This window comes from Musa acuminata, chromosome BXJ1-8 (assembly GCF_036884655.1).
Source record: "Musa acuminata AAA Group cultivar baxijiao chromosome BXJ1-8, Cavendish_Baxijiao_AAA, whole genome shotgun sequence".
In the NCBI taxonomy this organism is placed as follows: domain Eukaryota; kingdom Viridiplantae; phylum Streptophyta; class Magnoliopsida; order Zingiberales; family Musaceae; genus Musa; species Musa acuminata.
Genome location: NC_088334.1, coordinates 21,571,663 through 21,595,000, shown reverse-complemented (window position 1 = coordinate 21,595,000; position 23,338 = coordinate 21,571,663). Strand labels below are relative to the sequence as shown.

Below are 23,338 nucleotides of genomic sequence, written 5' to 3'. Positions count from 1 at the left end.
ATATATACATGCATACATATACGATACACGTAGATAAGCTAAACGATGAAAGGAAGACATTTAGGTTTATGAGTTTTCAAATTGATGAGATTGTCGATGTGATTAATTAGGGCCGCAACATTTATCTGTCTTCGATCCTAACTCAAAAATCTGCTGCACCATCAGGGAAGTCAATTGGGCCGGCCCGACTTGAGTGAAGGAGGCCCGAATGTGCCAAAACCGTCCACTTCCCTGATGCTGGAAGGTCATGTGCCTTCTCTCACCGCGTCGGTTCCATGGCGGGCAAGGCGGCGGCGGCTGCAGCTGCGGCGGCCGTGAAGGCGGTGGCTGTGGTGAAGGGGGCGGCGGTAGAGAGCTACCAGTTTTCGTGGAGGGAAAAGCTTGTCAAATACAAGGACGAGCTCGCCAAGGGCGTGTGGGGCTACTGGGAGCTCGGCGCCTGGAAGCCCTTATCGCTCAGTGCTCGCAAGCGAGCCCGCCTCCGCAAGGAGGTTCTTCTTGCTGGAGAGTTCGTCCTTCTTACCACCCGATGTCTTCGCTTCCTCTTTCTTTTTGACTTGTAAAAGTGATATTTTTGTGTGGAAGTTTGGTTGATTTTTTTCGCTTTGGATCAGGGATTGGCCTTATGATCCCCCGAGGAAGGAGATGAGGAACAAGAGGAAAGGTCACAAATGCGATCGCGTGTCTGCGGAGAAGTGCGATTCCCTTCTCGAAACCCTCTTCCTTTAATGTTAGGGTTTCGGTGTCAAAATTGATATTTTGTTTTCTTAATTGGCTTTGGATAGGCGGGCAAAAACTGCTGAATTGATGAAGAAGATGCCCGATATGTTACTGGATTATAAGGTTAGCACTCATCTAGAAAACTGGCTTTAGGAATTCTTTTTCTTGTTACAACTTATTGTCTTCTTTTTTACAATCATCTAGAAAATTGGATTTAGAAAATTAGCTTTGGTTGAATTATGGAAAAAAGAATAAATTTTACCTGTCCAGGCAATAAAGAATGAGTTCTAATTGCATACAGATGGTAATATATGTAATATTCTTAAACTTGTTTGCAGAATTTACCGATAGAGCAAAGACCAAAGTATATATAGCTGCATGTGCAAGTATTCTGGACAATTGACCTATAACGTGCATTTCATTTTCAACCATCTTGATTGACTGAAGTTCATCAAGGAATAATGGACAAGACATTGGCTCTTTTTGCAATAAGGAAATAGGAAATAAATGGAAGAAAAATGGGCAGTTCTGCTATCGAGTTTGAATGTGCTTGTAGCCTTGTAAAGGGGAAAAGTACATGCTTGGGGTCTATAGAGGCATTTGCTAATTTTAACGCATGAAGTTGGTATGATTTATCATGACTTTTAAGTTATCAGGTGGCTGTCCACCAGATGGGCCGATGAATTATGTTCATCATGTGTTACCATGGATTAATGCCAATAAAATGCTTGAATAGATTATGTGGTCACATGGTTGTAGTTGAAGCATTAGAGCTGTCTTGGTCTGATCATTTTCTTTGCTCAAACTGATGTTCGAACTTCTTAACCTTGTGTCACATCAAAATCCCTCAATGCACCATGTTGTGTGTACGTGCTCTTTCCCGCACATGTGACTCTGATTATTGCATGCGCCGCATAAGTTATTGTTATGAGTTACGAGCTTGTAAAAGGATTAATTGACTTCACTTTTCATGTGACATGACCCCCGGTGAGGTTCATTTGTTTAACTTTTAAATTTCACATTATGGTTGTAGACTCCATATCATTTCTTCTCTTTTTTGCTTGAACTATTTTGGTTACCTCTCACTTGGGTTATACACAATTTTTTACTTATTGATCCTTTAAAGAATCCAATATTCACTAGGCATTTACCAACCTTGCACCTTACTAGGAGAGAAATTGTCTCTCAAGTTTGTTGCCGGTAACCCCATTATGTCGGCTTTTCATAATAACTGGAGGCCTTTCTGAAATGAATTTGGATCTGTTAGGAATTGCAACAGAGAAATTTATCTAGCAGAACATTTTTGTTGGCATGTTTACCCTTAAAGAGAAGGTTATGAAAGAAACAAACTCTTGGTCTGACTATTGTTCTAGTCCTTGATAGTGAGGTTCACTTAATTTGAAAATATTTATTGGGAGTAACAACTATTCACAGGATTTTTGTGTTTCTCTTGTTCACACAAATTTTTACACATTTTGTGTTTCTCTTGTCTTCTATGTTAATTTGACAATATTTATTGGGAGTAAGAACAATATTTTTTTGTGTTTCTCGTCTTCTATGTTAATTTGACTCATTTTCTTCTTTGAATGCTTAAAGTAGGATTATCCTTTCGCAATCAAATTAAATCCAATGTCATTCATTTTTCTTTTACATCCTGCAGAAGCGCAGGTGGGAAAAGAAAATGAAAGAGGAAGGAGGAGGAAAGAACTGAAAACATGTGGCGGAAGTCATCTCCGTTCAAGGAATAAGCATTTTGAGATCTGCAATTACGATACAATCTGTTTGAATTATTTGTTATGAAGATGTTGTTAATGAAAATTTTACGTCATGGAACACCTGCTATTTCTTCAGCACATTAGCTTTTTCACCAGTTCCGGTTGACTAAACTTTATAAATGATCTTGCTGATTGCCATGCATTTGTTGTATTCAATCTCAGTAAAATGCCAAAATGGAATCAAGTTATTCATATATATTTTCACATACTGAAGTGTTTTTTTGTTGCCTTCTGAAATCATCTCCATCTTCGATTTGAAGCTTTGTGTTTACTAAACATCTCTGATGCTACTATTTTGCGCTTGAAACTTTTCACTGGGGATTATTCAAGTGGTGGGCGTGCAGATGACTGCATGCATGTAGCTACTTTATGGTAAAACGAGCAGTTTTGTAGATTGAGACTATCTATACATCTTTGTAAGCAGTACTGCAGGTTGAACCTTATAGGTTCATCGTACCAGTTGCATTGAGCGCACAGCTATTTTAGGGTCAAGTGAACAGTACTCACCTGCCCTGCCCATGGATAATCTAAACTATGAGAAGAACTGCTTTTGTTAACAATACCGTGTACTTTTTTTGTCTTCCCGTATTAGTGGGCCTGCATTCATGGTTAATGATCGGCATTTCGTGGCTTTATATTCTTGGCCTGAAATTGTTTGCCTTTTATCTCGGTTTCGTTTCTTAGTTTAAGTTTTTAGGATAATGTGTTATTCATTTGGACTTACCTCATATATTTAGGTTTCGTTAGTAAAAATGTTAAATTTTATTAATCTGTTGTGCCATTTTTCTGACAGCTTAGACATTTAGGATTATTTATAACCCAATGATGTATTTTTTTTAATGCTCTGGTCATATGCATGTCATAGTCATATTGGGATCAATTCGTCAATGAGCGTGCTCGGGCAACCTTAGTCCCTGATTTCAAGCTTTATGATCCCACATGTTGTATTGATCATTACTGCTATTGGGTAATGTTAGCTATGTATGGACCACCGAGCTGTGGTTCTCAACCCAGACATTTATTGATGTTTCTGGTTACCTATTCTGTTTGTTGCATCGTTATGTTATTTAATCTCTGATTCCGATTCCATGAACCCATGGATGACGAGCAAGCACTCGTCAGTGCTCATTATATCTTTCTTTGCTTAGTCTTGTATCGGTATGGTTAGCTGTCATGTGTACGCCTTTTCAGTCCCATATCTGCAAGTGGGTTTGTATAGCTGTTAATTAGTTCAATCGGAATCATTAACAACTCCTAGTCGTGCATCCATGATTACTATTTGTAAAGAAGTGAGTGTATGGTGAATCGGTACGTCTGCAAAGGTCAACGTTGAGGCACCATTATCTCTACATTTGTGTATGTACAAATGTAACCATCATCCGATTTGTTTTTTATGCCTTCAATGGAAGGGTACAATATAGGAGTTCCTCCTAACTTTTTGAGACTTTGGCGTATGTTCTTCTTGTCCTGTTATCTTAGGCCATTAGGCTGGGAGACCTAGTGGTGATCAAAACAATTCCATAAATCCTATGTCGTGAAAAGAAGCATGAGGTGGATGTCTTAGTGTACTGATTTTGATCCTGGATGCCTTCGATCAGAGTCCTTATATGTGAAGCGTCTCAAGATGACTTTCTTGAGACGCACTCCTCGTGATTGAGACTTTTTTTTTTTCCGTAACACTCTGTGCTAAACGGTCTCTATCAGACGTGACCCCCTCCGATAAGTTGGTAGAAGATTTAAGATGAAGTTTGCAGAGTGCTTCAAATTCGAAATCATATCCGAATCCATCGATATTCATAAGCATAGTGCTTCAGATTAGAAATCCTACCTGAACAGACTCTTTGTATTTATAAGCATAAAGCTTCATAAACAAAATCATATTTATAATATAGGAATCACGGATGATCAAGAAAATATTTTGTGAATCGAGAATATTCTATACAATCTTTTCCATTTGATTCATGAATGATCTTTGTTGAGCAATTTTATACCATGGTCGATGGGTCAACACAGCACTGCTTTGTCCGATCTCGGGAGTGGAGAGCCACCCGCGTGGCTGCTCGAACGAGGGTAGTCAACATTAGGTCGAGTCCAGACTTCATCTTCAGAATCAATCCGAGATAGAAAGGAATACTCCTATCCCTTTGCTATTTCATTTTCCGAGAAAAGGTGTGTGTATTGTATTTATGCTTAATGCTTCCCATTTCTACCAGAAATCTTATAATCTTGTTACGAGTAGATTCATTGGATTGGTTCATCAATAGCCTTAAGTTAAGTCAGAATTCCATTTTGACTCTGCGCCATTGATTCCACTATGATGGAACAATTCCTTCATAGAGATAGGAGACATAATTTATATGGATATAGTAAGTCTCGCTTGGGCTGTATGGGGAAGGAGTGGACTCTAGGGGTACTACTAATCGAGTAATCGATTGAGTAATTGAATTCTATCCATTGTTTAATTGATCGTTTTGCAAAGCTTTAAAAAAAGAATGTCTCTATTTCAAAATTAAGCACCACATAAAAACATTCTTCCTAGAGTAGCTGTTAATACGAATAATAGAAACTCTATTATAGCCATTTCTGTACATTCAAAGCCGGTACAGTCATATCTTTTCTTCCTTAATTCATTATTTCATGAATTCCTCAAAAAAGTAGGAGGTTCATCAAAATAAAAAATCATAAATAATATCGTAAATAAGTATATCGTATAAATAAGTATATCGTAAATAAGTATATTGTATAAATAAGTATATCGTAAATGTATAAATAAGTATATCGTAAATAAATATATCGTATAAATAAGTATATCGTAAATGTATAAATAAGTATATCGTAAATAAGTATTTCAGTTCGCCAGGTTGTCTCTTGCCTGCCCATGGATTCAGCAGTAGTTCGAAAGGTTGACCTATTCGGGAATCTCCGGATCTATGCTTATTTTCAACTCCCCGAAGCATTTCGTCGCACCAGTTGTAGGAGATGTAAGAATTGATACATAGAATAACTTTTTATCTGATTGATAATTAGATGAAGCAGAAGATATTTTAGCCATTTGCATCAAGCTCCAACTTCCTTTTAGAAATAGGAAAGAGCCCATGAATCTTATTTATCCAAAACGTTTCTATGGAATCTACATCTTCTTCTTCTGTAGAAGTAATTAAATCATTTGTAGAAGTAATTAAATCATTCATGATTGTATGTGAATAGAAATTTTTTATTGTTCTTATTGTTCCACGATACGGTCCATTCAAAAAAGGATCATACGCTTTTGGCAAGTATTCTTGCTCATTCTCATCGTTGCATAATCTGATCCTTTTTTCAAGTATATCTAGAGCAAGAGAGTTGCACTTCCTCCTTTGCTAGGTTGCTACTCTTTCCTCGTCGAGTTCCTGCACACAGGTCAAAGTCGGGAGAGGGATTTTTCGACTTGACCCCTCCGAAGATTAAGTTAGTGTTGAGTGGTGTTCGGGGGAGTTTGAGTATTCAAAATTTGACCCCTAACGCTGGTCAGGAAGTTGACTTTTATATATGTGAACGAAGGTTGGTCGTACATAGTTTGTTAATGGTCGTCGGCCCCTTGGGTGGTCGACTTATACATTTCATGCAAGCGCCTACCAACTTGTATGGATTCGCACTGCACAGCATCGTTCCGAGCTTTTCGAAGCAGCTCTGTATTATGCGATGTCGTCTTGTACGACTTTGGATAGTGTGGGAGCTAGCGATTAACCTATTCGAGTCTGAGGTGTCACATCGACGAAGTGCACTATATCATTCCTAAGGCTCCATGTTGACGCTGACGTGGTTGCTAAATATCGCTACACGGTGATACCAAAATATTCCATATCATTCTCTCTCCCCTCTGCCCCTCCCCTCCAAAAAAAAAGAGGTGTGCCACCGGTTCCTCGTGGAGGGGCTCAGGGCATGGCTTAGTGCCTTTTGCTAGCTGGGTTGGTTATCGTGCTGGGATTGGTAGTTTGATCATCGATTGATCGGGAGCTTCTATTTGAGAGTTGGACTAGTTTAGCGACATAACTCGGGGATTGGGTTGGTCGTGCAACACTAGTCGAGTATAGGACTAACCAAGCAACACCGCTCGGGCACATGACTGGCTGAGCGGGATGACTTGGGTACTAGACTGGCCGAGCAACACCACTCGGGCATGTGACTAGCCGAGCAACACTACTTGGGCACTGGTTTGGCTGAGCAACACTACTCAGGCACATAACTAGCCGAGCAACACTACTCGAGCATAGGACTAGCCGAGCAACCCTACTCGGGCATTGAACACTGGACTAGTCGAGCAACATTGCTTGAGCACAATACTGGTCGAGCAACATTACTCGGGCACAATATTGGCCGAGCAAAACTGCTCGGGCATTGAGCATCAGACTAGCCGAGCGATGTTACTCGGGCACTAGATTGGTTGAGATGCGTAACTCAGACACTGGATTGGTCGAGGTGCATGACTCAAGCAACTAGACTAGCCAGGAGGCATAACTTAGACATTGTTCAGCCAAGGTGCACAACTCGAGCATTGTTTGGTCGAGGTGCATGACTTAGACACTATTTGGATGAGGTGCACAACTCGAGCATTGTTTGACCAAGATGCACGATTCATACACTATTTAGCCAAGGTGCATGACTTGGGCACTATTTATCTAAGATGCACAACTCAGACACTATTTGGCTAAGGTGAACAACTTGAGCATTGTTTGGCCGAGGTGCACCACTCGGGCACTGTTTGGTTGAGGTGCATGACTCGGACACTATTTTGCCGAGATGCACCACTCGAGCATTATTTGGCCAAGGTGCACCACTCGGATACTGTTTGGTTGAGGTGCATGATTCATGTTGAATCTCGGATTTTGATGATTAAACTAATTGATTGTGTTTAGATGTTTAAAAGCATTTTGAGTGATGTAGGACTACTCGATCAGGATTAGACAGTTAACGCAGGAAGAATTGACGTTGCGCTGGAGGAGATCACGTTAGGATATTGGATGGCAGAAGGCTTCGGACGTCGGGCATCGGGCCAAGAGCGGAATTGCGCCAAGGATATCGGGGTTGCGGAGGTCAACCGCCGATTGGGCAACAAGCCGCAAGAGAGGACAATGCGGCGAAGAATCGGACGAAGTGCCAACCAATGACGTGCCTGTCACGCCCCCTCAAATAATATATCGATAATATTAAAACTTTCATCACAACACAAACCAATCCAGGATCCAAACACATATTTGAGGACATTGAAAAACATTCTATCAAATTCACATCTATGAAACCTGTGCAATTTATAATCATATATCACATCACTCGATAATTCACATTTATGGCAACCCAAGCCAACTTGACAAACATGAACAACATTTATAAATCCACAAGCTAAATAAATTATACAATCAGAACTCCAACTATTCACCACAAGTTCATATCATCATAAATTAGACTTAACATTCTGAAATTCTAAATAAGAGAGATATTTTAACACTTTTACACAGTATATCCATTTCGATTCATCGACAACATTTAATTTCATACAAAATATGCTTATACAACAATAACATAATAACCAATAAGACTTGCCCATAATTCAGAATAGCTCTCCACTGCCTCAGCCCAATTCAAACATCTCAAAGAGTGACAAGCTGACCTGAAAGATTTATATAACAACGGAGTGAGCTAAAAATAGCTCAGCAAGTAACAAAGCATATATAGCATGAGAAGGGACAGTTTCAAACAAACAAGATATCACAATGCAAGACAGAATCTAAGAGATTCAAGGATATCATCTCATTAGATACAGAATCGTAAATGTCATTTCATTCATAACATATTTGGTTCATAACAAATGGAGCATAGAGTAATTGGAGCATATCAATAGCGTACGCGATGATCCGGAGCATATTAATGGTAAATAGGATATTTCATAATATATTAATTCATAGCAAATGGGGCACAGAGTAATTGGAGCATATCAATAGCGTATGAAATGTTCCGGAGCATATCAATGACATATGGAACATTTCGAAGCGTAACAATAACAAATGAAACATTTCGGAGCATATCAAAGGCGTATGAAATGTTTCGGAGCATATAAATGACAAATGAAACATTTCGGAACATATCAATAGCATATGGACCATTTCGGAACATATCAAAGAACGAATACGAAATAGAAGCTCAGACGTTGTACCCTAGCAGAGTGCATGTGAGGTTTAACTCAGTGGTGGCTCCACGCCGTGATGAGTTCTCGACTCCATCCATGGGTAGCCCTTTCCTACTCGAGCCCTCTCACCCTACCCAAGTGCTAGGTCGGCTCTGAATTTCATATCAAACAGATAGAAGGTGAAGTGAGATTCCAAACATAATATGGTCTATCCATTTATGAATGACCACCAAACATAATCTAGAGCATCACGGGCTCTAAGCACATACTGCTAGTCATAGGTGCCCAGCAAGCCAATCATACTGGTAGACTTGTCCTTATCATTTTTGCCACTGATTTCCAAAAATTCTTTTCATTGTTGCCATTAATAATCAGCCTCTACTTCCAATATAAGATAGCAAAAGAAATCTTTTGATCATCAGAACAATTTTGTATATCAAATATCTTCTCCATTTGCATCATCCATTTTTCTACCACCAATGAAATTAGGTTCATCATGCTTCTACTGCGCCACTCTGATTCAATATCCCCAATCAATCCTTTTATTCCCCTTAATTAATCAGAAACAAATGAAATAGGAGGACTAAATATCCTCATCATCCCAGATTCCTAAAATGCATCAAAGAAAATTTTCACCAATCACTATAGATCATTAGACCTCAATATATTTTGCACGTCAACATATCAAATATTTTAGTAATCCTCAAACAATGCTCTGATACCACCTTTGTCACGCCCCCTCAAATAATATATCGATAATATTAAAACTTTCATCACAACACAAACCAATCCAGGATCCAAACACACATTTGAGGACACTGAAAAATATTCTATCAAATTCACATCTATAAAACCTATGTAATTTATAATCATATATCACATCACTCGATAATTCACATTTATGACAACCCAAGCCAACTTGACAACATGAACAACATTTATAAATCCACAAGCTAAATAAATTATACAATCAGAACTCCAACTATTCACCATAAGTTCATATCATCATAAATTAGACTTAACATTCTGAAATTCCAAATAAGAGAGATCTTCTAACACTTTTACATAGTATATCCATTTCGATTCATCGACAACATTTCATTTCATACAAAATATGCTTATACAACAATAACATAATAACCAACAAGACTTGCCCATAATTCAGAATAGCTCTCCACTGCCTCAGCCCAATTCAAACATCTCAAAGAGTGACAAGCTGACCTGAAAGATTTATATAACAACGGAGTGAGCTAAAAACAGCTCAGCAAGTAACAAAGCATATATAGCACGAGAAGGGACAGTTTCAAACAAATAAGATATCACAATGCAATACAGAATCCAAGAGATTCAAGGATATCATCTCATTAGATACTGAATCGTAAATGTCATTTCATTCATAACATATTTGGTTCATAACAAACGGAGCATAGAGTAATTGGAGCATATCAATAGCGTACGAGATGATCCGGAGCATATTAATGGCAAATAGGACATTTCATAATATATTAGTTCATAGCAAATGGAGCACAGAGTAATTGGAGCACATCAATAGCGTATGAAATGTTCCGGAGCATATCAATGACATATGGAACATTTCGAAGCGTAACAATAACAAATGAAACATTTCGGAGCATATCAAAGGCGTATGAAATGTTTCGGAGCATATCAATGACAAATGAAACATTTCGGAACATATCAATGGCATATGGACCATTTCGGAACATATCAAACAACGAATACGAAATAGAAGCTCAGACTTCGTACCCTAGCATAGTGCATGTGAGGTTTAACTCAGTGGTGGCTCCACGTCGTGATGAGTTCTCGACTCCATCCACGGGTAGCCCTTTCCTACTCGAGCCCTCTCACCCTACCCAAGTGCTAGGTCAGCTCTGAATTTCATATCAAATAGATAGAAGGTGAAGTGGGATTCCAAACATAATATGGTCTATCCATTTCTGAATGACCACCAAACATAATCTAGAGCATCACGGGCTCTAAGCACATACCCTTTACCATTTCTGGCAAAGGCCCAAATAATCCCACAAACACCAAAGTACAAAAAGGTATTGTGAACAATAAATTGGGACATATCGGAAGCACATGCGGAACAAAGAAATGTACATGTGCATTTATGAAACATTATGATACAAACATGAAGTTTACATAAAAGATTTAGGTATCCAAATACATGTAGGACAAGAGCATACATGAATTCAAAGTAGTAATATAAAGCTCAATTGAATAAGAAAGCTAAAAGATATCAATTTCCAAAGGAATGAAACTAGAATATGCGAAATCGACCAAAGCTCGATTTCTGGCAGAATTCAAGAGGCACATTGAACAAATGATTCAAACTATCAATCGTGCTCCAATATTCTCAAGAAAGCTATCAAAAGAAAGGTTTATGAGTCTATATTCTGATCAAATAATTTTTGTCCAAATCAAAGGTCAATACATGAAGTTATAATCATAACAAGGTAGAAATGTCAGAATCTCAGAAGTTGCACAGATTCGGATCGTTACGTCTAAACATGAGATATATCAAATGCATGGCTAGAACAATTCAAAGTTCCTCATATTTAAAGCAAATGTAGAGATAAAATTACAGTAAGGAAAGATCAGGTTCTAAACAGAAATCTTTCAAAATCAATATAAGAACAGAGACTAATACTTCTATAGGATGGGGTTAGAACACTTGCACGAGGAATATCATAATACTTGCAATAAGAAAAATTAGAACAATTACAGGAGAACGATCGGGAAACTTGCCTTTTGAAGGTTTTGGTCCAAAGATTTGAAGAAAGTGTACGCTCGAATCCTTTTTCTACTTTTCCTCCGTCCCCTCCCTGTTTCGTTTTGTGCACTCGTTTTCTTTCTTTCTTCGCAACTACACCACGTGCCGAATATCGAGGCACAAGTCACCTGCTCTCTCTTACTCTCATTTCTTCTTTTTCTTTCCCAAACGCAGCGACCACAACCACCGCCGCTGCCGCTGCCACAGTCGCTGCCCCTTCCACCGCACTGCCTTCTTCCTCCCCTTCTTTCGCAGACACAGCTGCTGCATACACAGTCTCTGCCGCTGCAGCCGTAATCCCTTATGCAGCACCTCTTTCCCCCTTTCCTTTCCTTTCTTTCCCAGCTACAACTGCCGCAGTCGCAGTCGCAGCCATGGCCGCAGCCACCACAACCGTAGCCTCTTCTTCCTCCCTTGCTCTATTTCCTCTCCTTCTCTTCCAGCTGCAGCTGCCACTGCCATAGCTGCCTCCCCTTCTCCTCTTCCTCTCTTCTTCCCTTTTCCTTTCTCTTCTTCTTCTTTTCCTTCTCTTCTTTCCCAGTTGCACTGCTGTAGTTGCAGCCTCAGCCACGGCCAAAGCCTCTTCTTCCTCCCCTGCTCATCTTCCTCTCCTTCTTCTCTTCCAACTACAGCTGCCATCGCTGCAGCCGCAGCCCCTTCTTCCCCTTCTCTTCTTCCTCTCCTTCCCTTCTTCCTTTCTCTTCTTCTTCCTTTCCTTCTCTTCTTTCCCAGCTGCACTGCTACAGTCGCAGCCTCAGCCACGGCCACAGCCTCTTCTTCCTCCCCTGCTCATCTTCCTCTCCTTCTTCTCTTCCAACTGCAGCTGCCATCGCCGCAGCTGCAGCCCCTTCTTTCCCTTCTCTTCTTCCTCTCCTTCCCTTCTTCCTTCCTCTTCCTCTTTCCCTGCCACAGCTGCAGCTGCCACAGCCGCAGCCGCAGCCGCAGCTACTTGTTTCCCTTCTCCTTCCTTTCTTCTTCTTCTCTTCTTCTCCTTCCTCCCCTTCTTCTCCCCGACGAATAGCACCTCCTTTCCTCTGTTTCCTCCGGCAGGAAACAGAGGTGCCGCCTCTTCACCCGCTTCTTCTTCTCTTCTTCCTCACCATCTCTTCCTCTCCTTCTCTTCCAGCTGTAGCTTCCACCGCCGCAACCGCAGCTCCTCCTTTCCCTTCTCTTCTTCTTCCCTCCTCCTCCCCGGCGTCACACACACCCTCTCCTCTGTTTCCTCTGTAGGAAACAGAGGTATCACAACCTCTTCTCCTGCTTCCTCTTCCTCTTCTCTTCCTCTTCTTCTTTTCTCCTCTTCGAACGCCCCACACCTCTCCTCTGTTTCCACCTGCAGGAAACAGAGATGCTGCAGCCCTAGCTGCTGCCACCTCTCACTCCTCTCCCTCTTCCCTCTCTTTTCCCTCTTCTTCTCATTCTCTTCTTCTCCTCTTCCCTTTTCCTCCCCAACGCCACACACCTCCTCGCTGCAGCCTTGCCGCAGCTATCCTCGTCTCTTCTTCTTCTTCTTCTTCTTCTTCTTCCCTTCTCTTCCCCAACAACCCACACATCCTCTCCTCTGTTTCCACAGGAAACAGAGGTGCTGCAGCCCTAGCTGCTGCGGCTGCCTCTCTCTCTCCTTTCCATCTTCCCTCTCTTCTTCTTCTTCTTCTTTTCTTCTCTTCTCCCTCTTCCTCCTCTCTTCTTTTCCCTCTTCTTCTTCTTTTCTTCTCTTCTCCCTCAACTTCTCTTCTTCTTCTCCTAATGCCCCACCGCTCCTAATGCCCCCATAGAGAGAGCGTGGGAGGCGGTGGGATAAAACCGAAATTTTTGGTTTTTTTTTTCTTTTTGCAACTTAACAGTTTAGTCCTTGAAATTTCTATATTTACATATAGGTCCTCCAATTTACATATAAATCCTTATTAATAATTTTCAAAAGTGAGGGATATTACAGTGCCGGGCAACAGAATGTCAATTCGCTTTGTAATAATTGTCTAGATCGGAGTAGAGCTTTGGCTTGTGTGTGCAGGATTAACTACGATAACGATGAAGATATAAAGCGAAATAAAATATCGGAGTCAAGCGCGAAGGATTTGTTGCGAGTTAGAGAGTTCGATGGAAGTTCTAAGGTTCGTCGGGAATGCTGCCGGAATTAGCCGAGAATGAGTAAGGAGCTTGCCGAAGGGTTTTTCGGAAGCTCGCCGGAAGGTTCGTTGGAAGTTCACGGAGCTCGTCGAGAAAGATCAGAGCTTGCCGAAGAAGCTCGTTGGAACTCATCAAGATCAAATCGTGAAGTCTAGGAGCTTGTCGGGAGTCCGCAGAATGGTTTCCGAGAGTTTATCGGAAAACCGTCGGAAGTTCGCCGGAAGCTCGCCGGAAGAAGTCTTGACTTATGGACTTTGTAATAGCTTAGAAAATGTCTTTAAATTCATAGTTAGCACATTACTTAGGGTTAGGATTAGGTGTTAATCCTATAAACCAAGTAGGGGCCAATTGGGCTCTAGTTCGGACTGGTTTGGGCCAATTTTGGAGCCCAACCAGTGAGCTGAAATAGTGTAGGCGGTGGCATCGCCAGATTTGGCGGTGGCACCGCCTAGCACCTGAGAGCCAAGTGGTGGCACTGCCTAGGCTGGGCGTTGGCACCGCCCAACACCCGAGAGCTGGGCGGTGGCATCGCTTGGCTGGGCGGTGGCACCGCCAATCCACTATCAGTGTCAGAAACTGACAGGCGGTGGCACCACCACTGACAAGCTGTCACGGACAAACTTCTAAACAAGATGTTGGATGTAATGCTTATGTGTGTCCGTGTCTTTTGGCATGTTCATGCCTTGTACAACCTGTAGAGGGGCGGCCGAAGGCTTAATAGTCCCATTTTAGTTGGGTTGGTGGCCTCTTTAGGCTTGTAAATAAAGGTTGTGTCATGTGGACACGCGCGAGAGCTTTTTGGTCTGTAATGGACCATTTTACCCTTTGTTGTGCCACTGTTCAGAGCTTGTAAAGTCTATTTATAATTTGCATTGTCAATAAAGTGTTTTTCGGACATGTTTGCTTGTGGATCCCGATTGAGGCGTTCTCTCTAACCCGTTCTCTCTTTTGGTGGTCCTAAGGGACAATGGGAGGCTTCGGGGAGGCTGACCTTTGCGGACGGACACGCAAGGGTGCCGCACGACTTAGGCAAAACCAGCTAAGTCCGTGTCATATGGTATCAGAGTCGGACAAGCACTCATAGAAACACTTGACATGCAAACGTGGGGGACCTAGCGGGGCTACGTTGAGGGCAGTCAGCACACGTGTGACCGTTTGAGGGAAAACGGGCATGGAGATGTAGGGAAAAGAGTCGCTCAGAGGAGCGAGCATCTGACATTGGCATTCAGAGGAATGGCCAACCCTTCGCGCAAGAGGCACCACGAGAACAGGCAAGCTTGGAAGAATGCGGAGCGCACAAAGGTTGGGATGGCTGAGTTTGAGCTACGGCTCAACGTTGACAACTTTACTTGATGGTGCTCAAGACAAGCGAGGCGCTTGGCAAAGGACGAGACCATGCAAAGTGGAATGAGTTGCTCAGCGACCGAAAGAGTTGTGCAAAGCTCACAGAGGTGAGGGGAATTGCTAACTCGAAGAATTCGGTACTCATGCATGGGCTTGTATGCGGACGATGGATTGTTCGTGGCCATCCCAAGGTGGTCGAGACTCGGTGCCATAGAGCATTGAAACTTTCTCTTCGGCATGCGAAGGATACGTCCGGAGGAGGCTGAAGTGTGCGACGAGTTCAGCATGTTGCTACGCCTTGAGGGGTGCAGCGGTGGCTGTATTGACGTGGAGGCGCAATCTAGCAAGTGCGTTTACCAGAGGCAGAACAATGCACAGTTTGTTCAGCAGATCGGAGTAGTCCAAGGGGATGGTGGTCTCCGAAACGAAGCGAGATGTTGCTCTAACGGGACAGTTATCCAGGAGGGATAAGTCTCGGCTCTCCAGAGGGAGAATCATGTGAGACGGACTTCACATGTTGAGGAGGAGTACCTCACAAACAACAACTCCACGAAGCTCAATGGACTGAGCAAGCAGCGAGGAGTTGTCGCATGATCTCGCTCGAGAGAATGCATTGGTGGATGCATTGCGAGATCAAGTGGGGGAGCGACCTGAAGCAATTTAAATGAAGGCACACTTAGAGTCGATATGGAGATCGGACTCAAGGGAGGGCTGACCCATGGAATAGTGGCGCGAGGGCCACCATCGACTCAATGCAAAAACGAGGAGCGGAGCAACTTGGGTGTAACTTGGCGAAGTACCCAAGCCGCATGAAGGGAGCCAGTAGAGAAGTTGGAACATGGAGCAGAGGCATAGTGCTTTCCTTAGACAGAGGTCAAGGACATGAACTCTTGTAGAGGCAAGAGCAAGATCATATTGTTCCATGGGTCCTTCATTCTGATGGAGTGGACTCATATTGCATGGTGCCAAAGACGAAGGGAGCTTCTGGGCACATGCACCTTATCTTGGAGGAGCATTTGATGGAGGAACTAAGGCGACTCAATTTGCGGAGGCGAAGTTGGGTTCAGAAGGCCTTAGCACGGGGCAAGAGGACGAAGAGGCGGGTACTCTTGAAGAATATGCCACAGTGTTGCCATTCAAGTTGCCATGAAGGAAGCAGTGCGCAGCGGAGATTGTGCTGGTAGGGGCAGAGGCCCAGGATCCAGGCAATGGTGCACAAATTATAGCAAAGTCGGTGGACTTCGGGAGCTACTAGGCGACGGACTGTCCTAGAGCGGTGCTTCATCTAGGTGTGACCCAAGAGTGGGTGGATGAAGGTCAATTGCCAAAGGAGCGAACAAAATCGAAGGTGGAAGAGACCCTGCGATGTATTGGCAGAGGCCACACATGGAGGGTTCACAATTCGAGTTTATTCCACAAGGATCAGAATGCAATGGAGATGTCACCAGGAGGCGACATGGTGCAGCGGATCGTGGTGGAACAGTTCGTGGCAATGCGATACACACGACTTAGTCCCATGAGGGATGAGATCATATGGAGGTATGATCAGGAGCTACTAGGAGCTCCGCTTTGGTGAACAACATGACGGCAAGAAGGGCTATGGATTCAAGGAGTGAAGGCCATGGTACCGTAGAGGTGGGTCTTCCGTGTGTGCATCGAATTTTGCATCGGACGAAAACCTTGGTCATCAGCATATGGGGGCTGTGTTCCACTAAGAGAAAAGTTCGAATGCAAGTACCAGTGAGTCCCATGGGAGGGACTTGATCATGCAGAGGTATGATCGAAGCAACTGGAGAGTTGGACTGCTCCAGAGTTCATATTCGCTTAAGGGAGCCCGACAAGTCAGAGGACAAGGTCGAGTAAGCGAACGTTGTTACCAAGGAAGCTAAGAAGAACAGAATAGGTGCAAACTCTACAACGTGATGGCAGAGGCCATGCATGGGAGTTGCAGTCTGTCTTTCCATCGATAAAACGAACTACTTGGAAAACACAGAGGTGTTGAAGCAGGGGGTCGAATGGGGCGAGGAAGCGACGACGAGTCTAGAGGGACTTAGCTACCCAAAATCAAGCATCAGTTAGAATGGAGGTGGACTCAGAGGAGTGCCACGGAGACATCTCTACTGATTGTGAAGAAAAGGGATGCAGATGCGAAGCGACGGATAGTAGGGCCATGGGCATGGCAGCGCCATGGTACCGCAGAGGCGGGACTTCCGTGCAAGTCATTGATCCCTTGCTCTCATGGAGGGAGAGCGCTTGGTCGTGAAAGGGGCCGAGGAGGTGGAGCATGTAGAGGCAATCTCCAAGTACTGAGACAAGGCTGAAGGGCAGAGGCCAAGAAACTTCGTAACACCGGTGTCAACAAGTTTCTAATCAAGATAGCCGTAAGTGAAGGACTTCGGGTCATGCAAGAGTGCACGACTAAGGAACGAAGCAGGCAGTACGTGGTGCTGTACCTTTGCTACTCAGTGGAGTAGGTGGCAGGGTTGATGGAGAAGACGGTACAATCCTAGAGGCGACCTCATCTATCAGAGAATTACTCTAAGTTGGGGTGAAAACTTCCTGCATTCCAGAAGTTCAATGGCATTGAGAAGGTGAATCACAGTAGCTAACTCAACGCAAGGAGTGCAAACACTTAAAGTGCTTCAGAAGTGTGAGCAAAGAGCAGGCGAAGGCCAGTAACCAGCTCGATGCATGAAGTACAACATCGAGGAGGCGGGCGAAGTCAAGTAACCTTTGCCTTCTCAACTCTTAAGAGAATGGGCGAAACCGAATACCCCAATTCTCTTATCTATCCAGTAGAGGAGCTCTGCACAAGTTCAAAGACCCTTCGAAGAGAATGGAAGACAACAGTTGTCAAATCCTCACCAATGGTGATCAGTGCTACTGAGAGTAGATTGTCCGCTTCATTTCCCAACGAAATGCCAATCGAAAGCGGAAGTGATGCGAACCTACTTGGATGTGACAACTAACTGAAAGAAGAGTCAATGAGCAGATGTTGTGGAGGAAGGACCCAAAACTTCAGAAGTTTGCGAGGCGATGCTCGTTAAAGCTCCAACAAGCATCCACCCAGTTCAAGCAGCATGTGGAATTTTTGAGAGACTGGCGTAGTAAGGATGGTCTTTTCCTTCATTTTGGTGGATCCATAGGAATCAACGAGGATCAACACAACTCAGCCAACCCCACACCAGAATCAGAGTCATTGGCGAGTTGAAGCAGCATGGCGGATCAAATGTTCGACTACTCAAAAACAGCAGCGGAGAGCAGTTGGGAGCCAGGAGGCGCATTGCAGCTGGAGCAGAAGATTGAAGACTCAGCAAAGGCGAAGAGTTGCAGTGTTCACAAAGGCTTTGACGAGGACGTCGAAGGGATAAGTGGGGGAGAATGTCATAGACAAACTTCTAAACAAGATGTTGGATGTAATGCTTATGTGTGTCCGTGTCTTTTGGCATGTTCATGCCTTGTACAACTTGTAGAGGGGCGGCCGAAGGCTTAATAGTCCCATTTTAGTTGGGTTGGTGGCCTCTTTAGGCTTGTAAATAAAGGTTGTGTCATGTGGACACGCGCGAGAGCTTTTCGGTCTGTAATGGACCATTTTACCCTTTGTTGTGCCACTGTTCAGAGCTTGTAAAGTCTATTTGTAATTTGCATTGTCAATGAAGTGTTTTTCGGACATGTTTACTTATAGATCCTGATTGAGGCATTCTCTCTAACCCGTTCTCTCTTTTGGTGGTCCTAAGGGACAATGAGAGGCTTCGGGGAGGCTGACCTTTGCGGACGGACACGCAAGGGTGCCGCACGACTTAGGCAAAACCAGCTAAGTCCGTGTCAAAGTGGTGGCACTGCCAGCATCGGGAACCAAAGAGAATTCAAATTTTGGAGCCCAACTTTGAATCCTCTTGAGGCCTATAAATACCCCTCAAATCTCAGCTGAGATCACAACCTTTTGAAAAGCAATAGTTTGAGTTAAGAGCCTTAGAATAGTCTTTGCAAGCCTTGTTTTTCATATTGCTTAAGTGTTCACCTCCTCCCATCTTGTTGAAAAGAATTGTAAGAGTGTGAACCACTTGTAAAGGTTGTAAGAGGGGTATTAGTCCTTCCCTACAAGAAATTTGCTAGTGGAAGTTGGAAGCCTCTTCGAAGAAGGCTTCGCAAGTGGATGTAGGTCATTTTGACCGAACCACTTTAAAAACTACTGCATTATCTGGTTTGCATGCTACTCTTGCCATTTACATACTGTAAACTTCTCTACTTAGTTACTACGCTTCCATACGTTTCTAAGTTATCAAGCTTCTAAAATTGGTTTCCATTGATTTTGCTTTTCATCGTACGAAAGATTTATCAAAAATGAAGTTTTAATCCGCTGCACTAATTCACCCCCCCCTCTTAGTGCCGCTCCGAACCTAACAATTGGTATCAGAGCCATGTTTTTCTACTTTGGTTTAACACCCAAATAGAAATAGCTCTTTACGGCTTTCAAGAGGGTCACTCTCTCATTTGTCCTCCCTTTTTCAATTGGACGAACTACACTTATTGGAAAACTCGAATGAGAGTTTTCTTACTTTCTTTGGATTTGAATTTATGGCACATTGTCGAAAATGGATTTGAAATGTCTTCTCTTCCAATGAACCATTGGAATGATTTGGAGAAGAAGATGTTTTCTTTAAACGCAAAGGCTATGAATGCCTTATTTTGCTCTTTGGACAAAAATGAGTTCAATCGGGTTTCTTTGTGCGAAACGGCTTTCGACATATGGCACATTCTTGAAATCACACACGAAGGCACTTCTAGAGTTAAAGATTCGAAAATCAACATTTTAATGCATGATTTCGAGTTTTTTCGAATGAAGCCGAGCGAAACCATTGTTGACATGTACACCCGTTTTACGGATGTCGTCAATGGTTTACAAGCTCTTGGCAAATGTTTCTCAAATTTTGAATTTGTTAGTAAAGTTTTATGATCACTTTCTAAAGCTTGGGAATCAAAAGTAATGGCAATATAAGAAACAAAAGATTTAAATATTTTTTCACTTAAAGAACTTATCGGCTCATTGATGACATATGAAATGGTACGCAATGCACATGATGAACACAATGAACACTTGAACCACCTTCCAAAGAATAGGAAGGATTTGGAACTTTGGACAAATGAATACCACTTGAGTGATGACTCAAGTGATGAGGACAATGATGAACTTGAACTTCGAACACCAACTCTTAATAAGTTCATTAAACAAAAATCTAAAATAAATAATGAACTTGAACGGAGGAAGAGGCCAAAGAAAAGGAAGGCACCCAAGGATGAATCAAGAACTTCCAAAGGTGAAACGACGAATTGGGCTTTGACGGGCTTCGACTACAAGGTAAGTAACTCAACTCTCTTGAATTATTTTGAAATTACTTGAAGTTTTTCATGAGTGCTTAATTTAGATAGTAGGAATAGGAAATAAAAAAATTATTTTTCAAAAATTATATCCTGTTTTTCTTTTTAGCATCCTTGAAAAATTAAAAATTTGATCATGAAAAGTATATTGCTAAGGTTTCATGCATGTTATGTTTTGAAATGTTGAATGATGTATGCAACATTAGGGATGATAATTATATGATATGTGATAGTGCTTAGGATTAATCCATGCATGTGTATCTTGATGATTTTACACTATTACATGCCTTAATAACATGTTAGAAATTATGTGTTTTGGATACAAAAATTTTCATGATCATGAGCATGTTTTAACTTCATGATTGAATTTGAAAATCTATAGCAAAACAATGTTCGAATGCATGAAAGTGTTAAATTTCATTTTCGGATTTTCTTGATCCTAACAATTCATTTTTGAGAATCTATTGATCTTGATGGTTTTATGATGAAATTCATTTTTCGATCCTAAACGTTGATGCATGTTTTTATTTAACATAAATGAAAAAGCATGCTAACATGAAATCAATCACTTAAAATGAAATACATAAAAAAAGGAAAAATATATTATCAATGAAATCATGAATCTACTTATGTTACGAATTTTGTGAACCATAAAAATGATTTTGGTGATTTGAATTTGAGATGAGTTTTATCAAAATCATGATCTTGATTTCTTAGAATAACATGATATTTCCCTTGTTGATCATCTCGATTATTTAAAAGGAGATTTGTCGAAATGATTCATGAAATTTTTGATTCATGACTTGATCCTTCATTTGTTTATAAGATGGTTGAAATCTGTGTACCTTTGAATTCTTCCCTTCTCCTTTTGATTTTTGAATTCATGCATGTTATATGTTGAAGATTTGAAACCATGTTTTGATATCATGCATACCTAAGAAATGTTGATTTAATAAATTGAATGATTTGAAAATGAATGATGACTTTTCTCTTGAATGTAACTTGTGATATTCTTTATGAATCATCATCTTGATTTCTCGATAATCGATACATGAAATTTTATTGTGAATCAAGATCTTGTTCTTTGAACTCCCATGTTTTTTCTTATTGTTTACTAAAGAAGAAAATTTCTGAAATGAATCATGATTTTTTTGGAATTATAATTTTTATGATTCATAAAGAATTGAGAGATTAAAAAATCTATCTATGTTTTTTTTTATGAATCTCTTGAAAATGATTTTGATTTGACGATTTGAATTTGAATAAGACTTATCCTGATTTTTGAAATTTATAACTTATGACTTCTTATGCAAGAATCAAGGTACTATAACATTTGATCTCCTACATTTCTTTTTGATATTTATAAAAATAAAGGAGAACTGTTGAAATAAATCATGTCTGTTGGTATTTAAATGGTCTTATCTTTGATGATATGATTTCTTTGTATCTATGATACAAATGCCTTGATATGATTGAATCACTGTTATAAAAGAAAAAGGAATTTGATAGCTTGCTAATTGCAAAAATATACACTAGCTTGAATGATAAAACATGAGATTGTCAATAGTGCAAATTTATTATTATCATGATGTGTAGATTGAAACAATGATTGAAATAATATGAATGATGATTTGGAATCATGCATATAATGATGAGTTTATATGTTTTAAAAATATATATGATGATTTGGTATTATGTATGTAATACTTTAATGTACAATAATGATGCACACAATGATGAAATATTCATGATAAAATTATTATTTTGATATTCATGACTTGAATCTTCCTTTCTTTTTGCCGATGACAAAGGGAGAGAAAGAGTTGCTAATGTGCTATCTTGAATTGATGAAAAGGGTAATCTCAAAGATAAATTAGCTACTTTGCACAAGTCAAGAAAATGCAAAAACTTGCTTGCACATCTAAAGAAAAGATACAAATGTAACACTTGCCAAATTGTTTGCTTGCCTCATGTAAAACATGGTCCCTTGCTAGTTTGGTATTTTGCTAAGGAAGCAAAACTGACACTTCTCAAAAGAGAAGAAAGAGCTTACTTTCTTGAACATCTTTAATATGCTAGCTAGCATGATGTATAATTTGCTATCTTGAACATTACAAAGAAATACTATCATGCACATTACAAAGAAAAGTAAATATGCTAACTTGCACATCTTTAAATTTGCCAGCTTGTGCATTGAAAATGAAAGTAAACTTTCTAGCATGCTAAGTAAAACTTGCAAGCTTGCACTTCTCAAAAAGAGAAGAAAGATCTTGCCTATCGAAAGAAACAAAAAGTGCAAAACTTCAAAAACTTGCAACAAAATTGCTCTTGTCATGCTTTGTATCAAAAATAGGTTGATATCCTTAAAAGTATCGCATTAAATTTTTTAGTATCGCAATGTATCACATGTATTGCAAATTAAAATTTTTGAGACTATTATCATATCATGTTTAACAATTGATGTCTTTCATGACATGATTTCTTTGCATTTTTGTCTTGTATATATCATGTGATGATTGAAATATTGATTGATGCAAATTCATAATTTATGTAAAAGTCTAAATCATTGGTTCTTCTCCTTCTTTTCGGCAATGACATAGGGGGAGAAAGATTGCTAGCCCAAGGCAAATGCTGGCTAGCTTGTACTCTTCCCTTCTATTCGACAAAAACAAAGGGGAGAAAGCTTTTGCTAGTTAGAACATGCAAAGAAAAGCAAAGTGCAATCTTGCACAAGAAGCAAGTGTTGAATTGCCATGATTGAACTTAAGAATCTTACTATGCTTTTGTGCTTATATGTTGTGATGAAAATCTAGCTTCATGTTATAAAAACTTGAATATCTTTTAAAATAGCTAGAGCTACTTCTCCTTTTTGTTGATGACATAGGGGGAGAAGTATATTGATGATTTCATGCATTGAATTGAATATTTTATATATATTTGCATGATGGTTTAAATATTTTTCATAACATATGATGAATGTTATTTGGATTTGGGATAATCCAAGTGTTCTATCAATGGCATATTGATAGGGGGAGT

General features: G+C 40.8%; 1 protein-coding gene and 1 long non-coding RNA gene across 2 annotated transcripts; one reads left to right on the top strand and one right to left on the bottom strand.

Annotated features, from left to right (window-relative positions):
• Window positions 1-235: 235 nt before the first annotated feature.
• LOC135589042 (uncharacterized) lies at window positions 236-2,701 on the top strand. Its single transcript, XM_065081357.1, has 4 exons — window positions 236-508; window positions 615-695; window positions 786-843; window positions 2,381-2,701. Exons 1-4 carry the CDS (start codon window positions 276-278, stop codon window positions 2,429-2,431), a joined length of 423 nt encoding a protein of 140 aa, XP_064937429.1. The 5' UTR covers window positions 236-275; the 3' UTR covers window positions 2,432-2,701.
• A 6,942-nt stretch (window positions 2,702-9,643) lies between these two features.
• Window positions 9,644-11,405, bottom strand: LOC135587676 (uncharacterized). Its single transcript, XR_010475950.1, has 2 exons — window positions 10,423-11,405; window positions 9,644-9,879 (listed from the first exon to the last, which is right to left on the bottom strand). It is a non-coding gene; the product is annotated as an uncharacterized LOC135587676 (long non-coding RNA).
• Window positions 11,406-23,338: the final 11,933 nt, after the last annotated feature.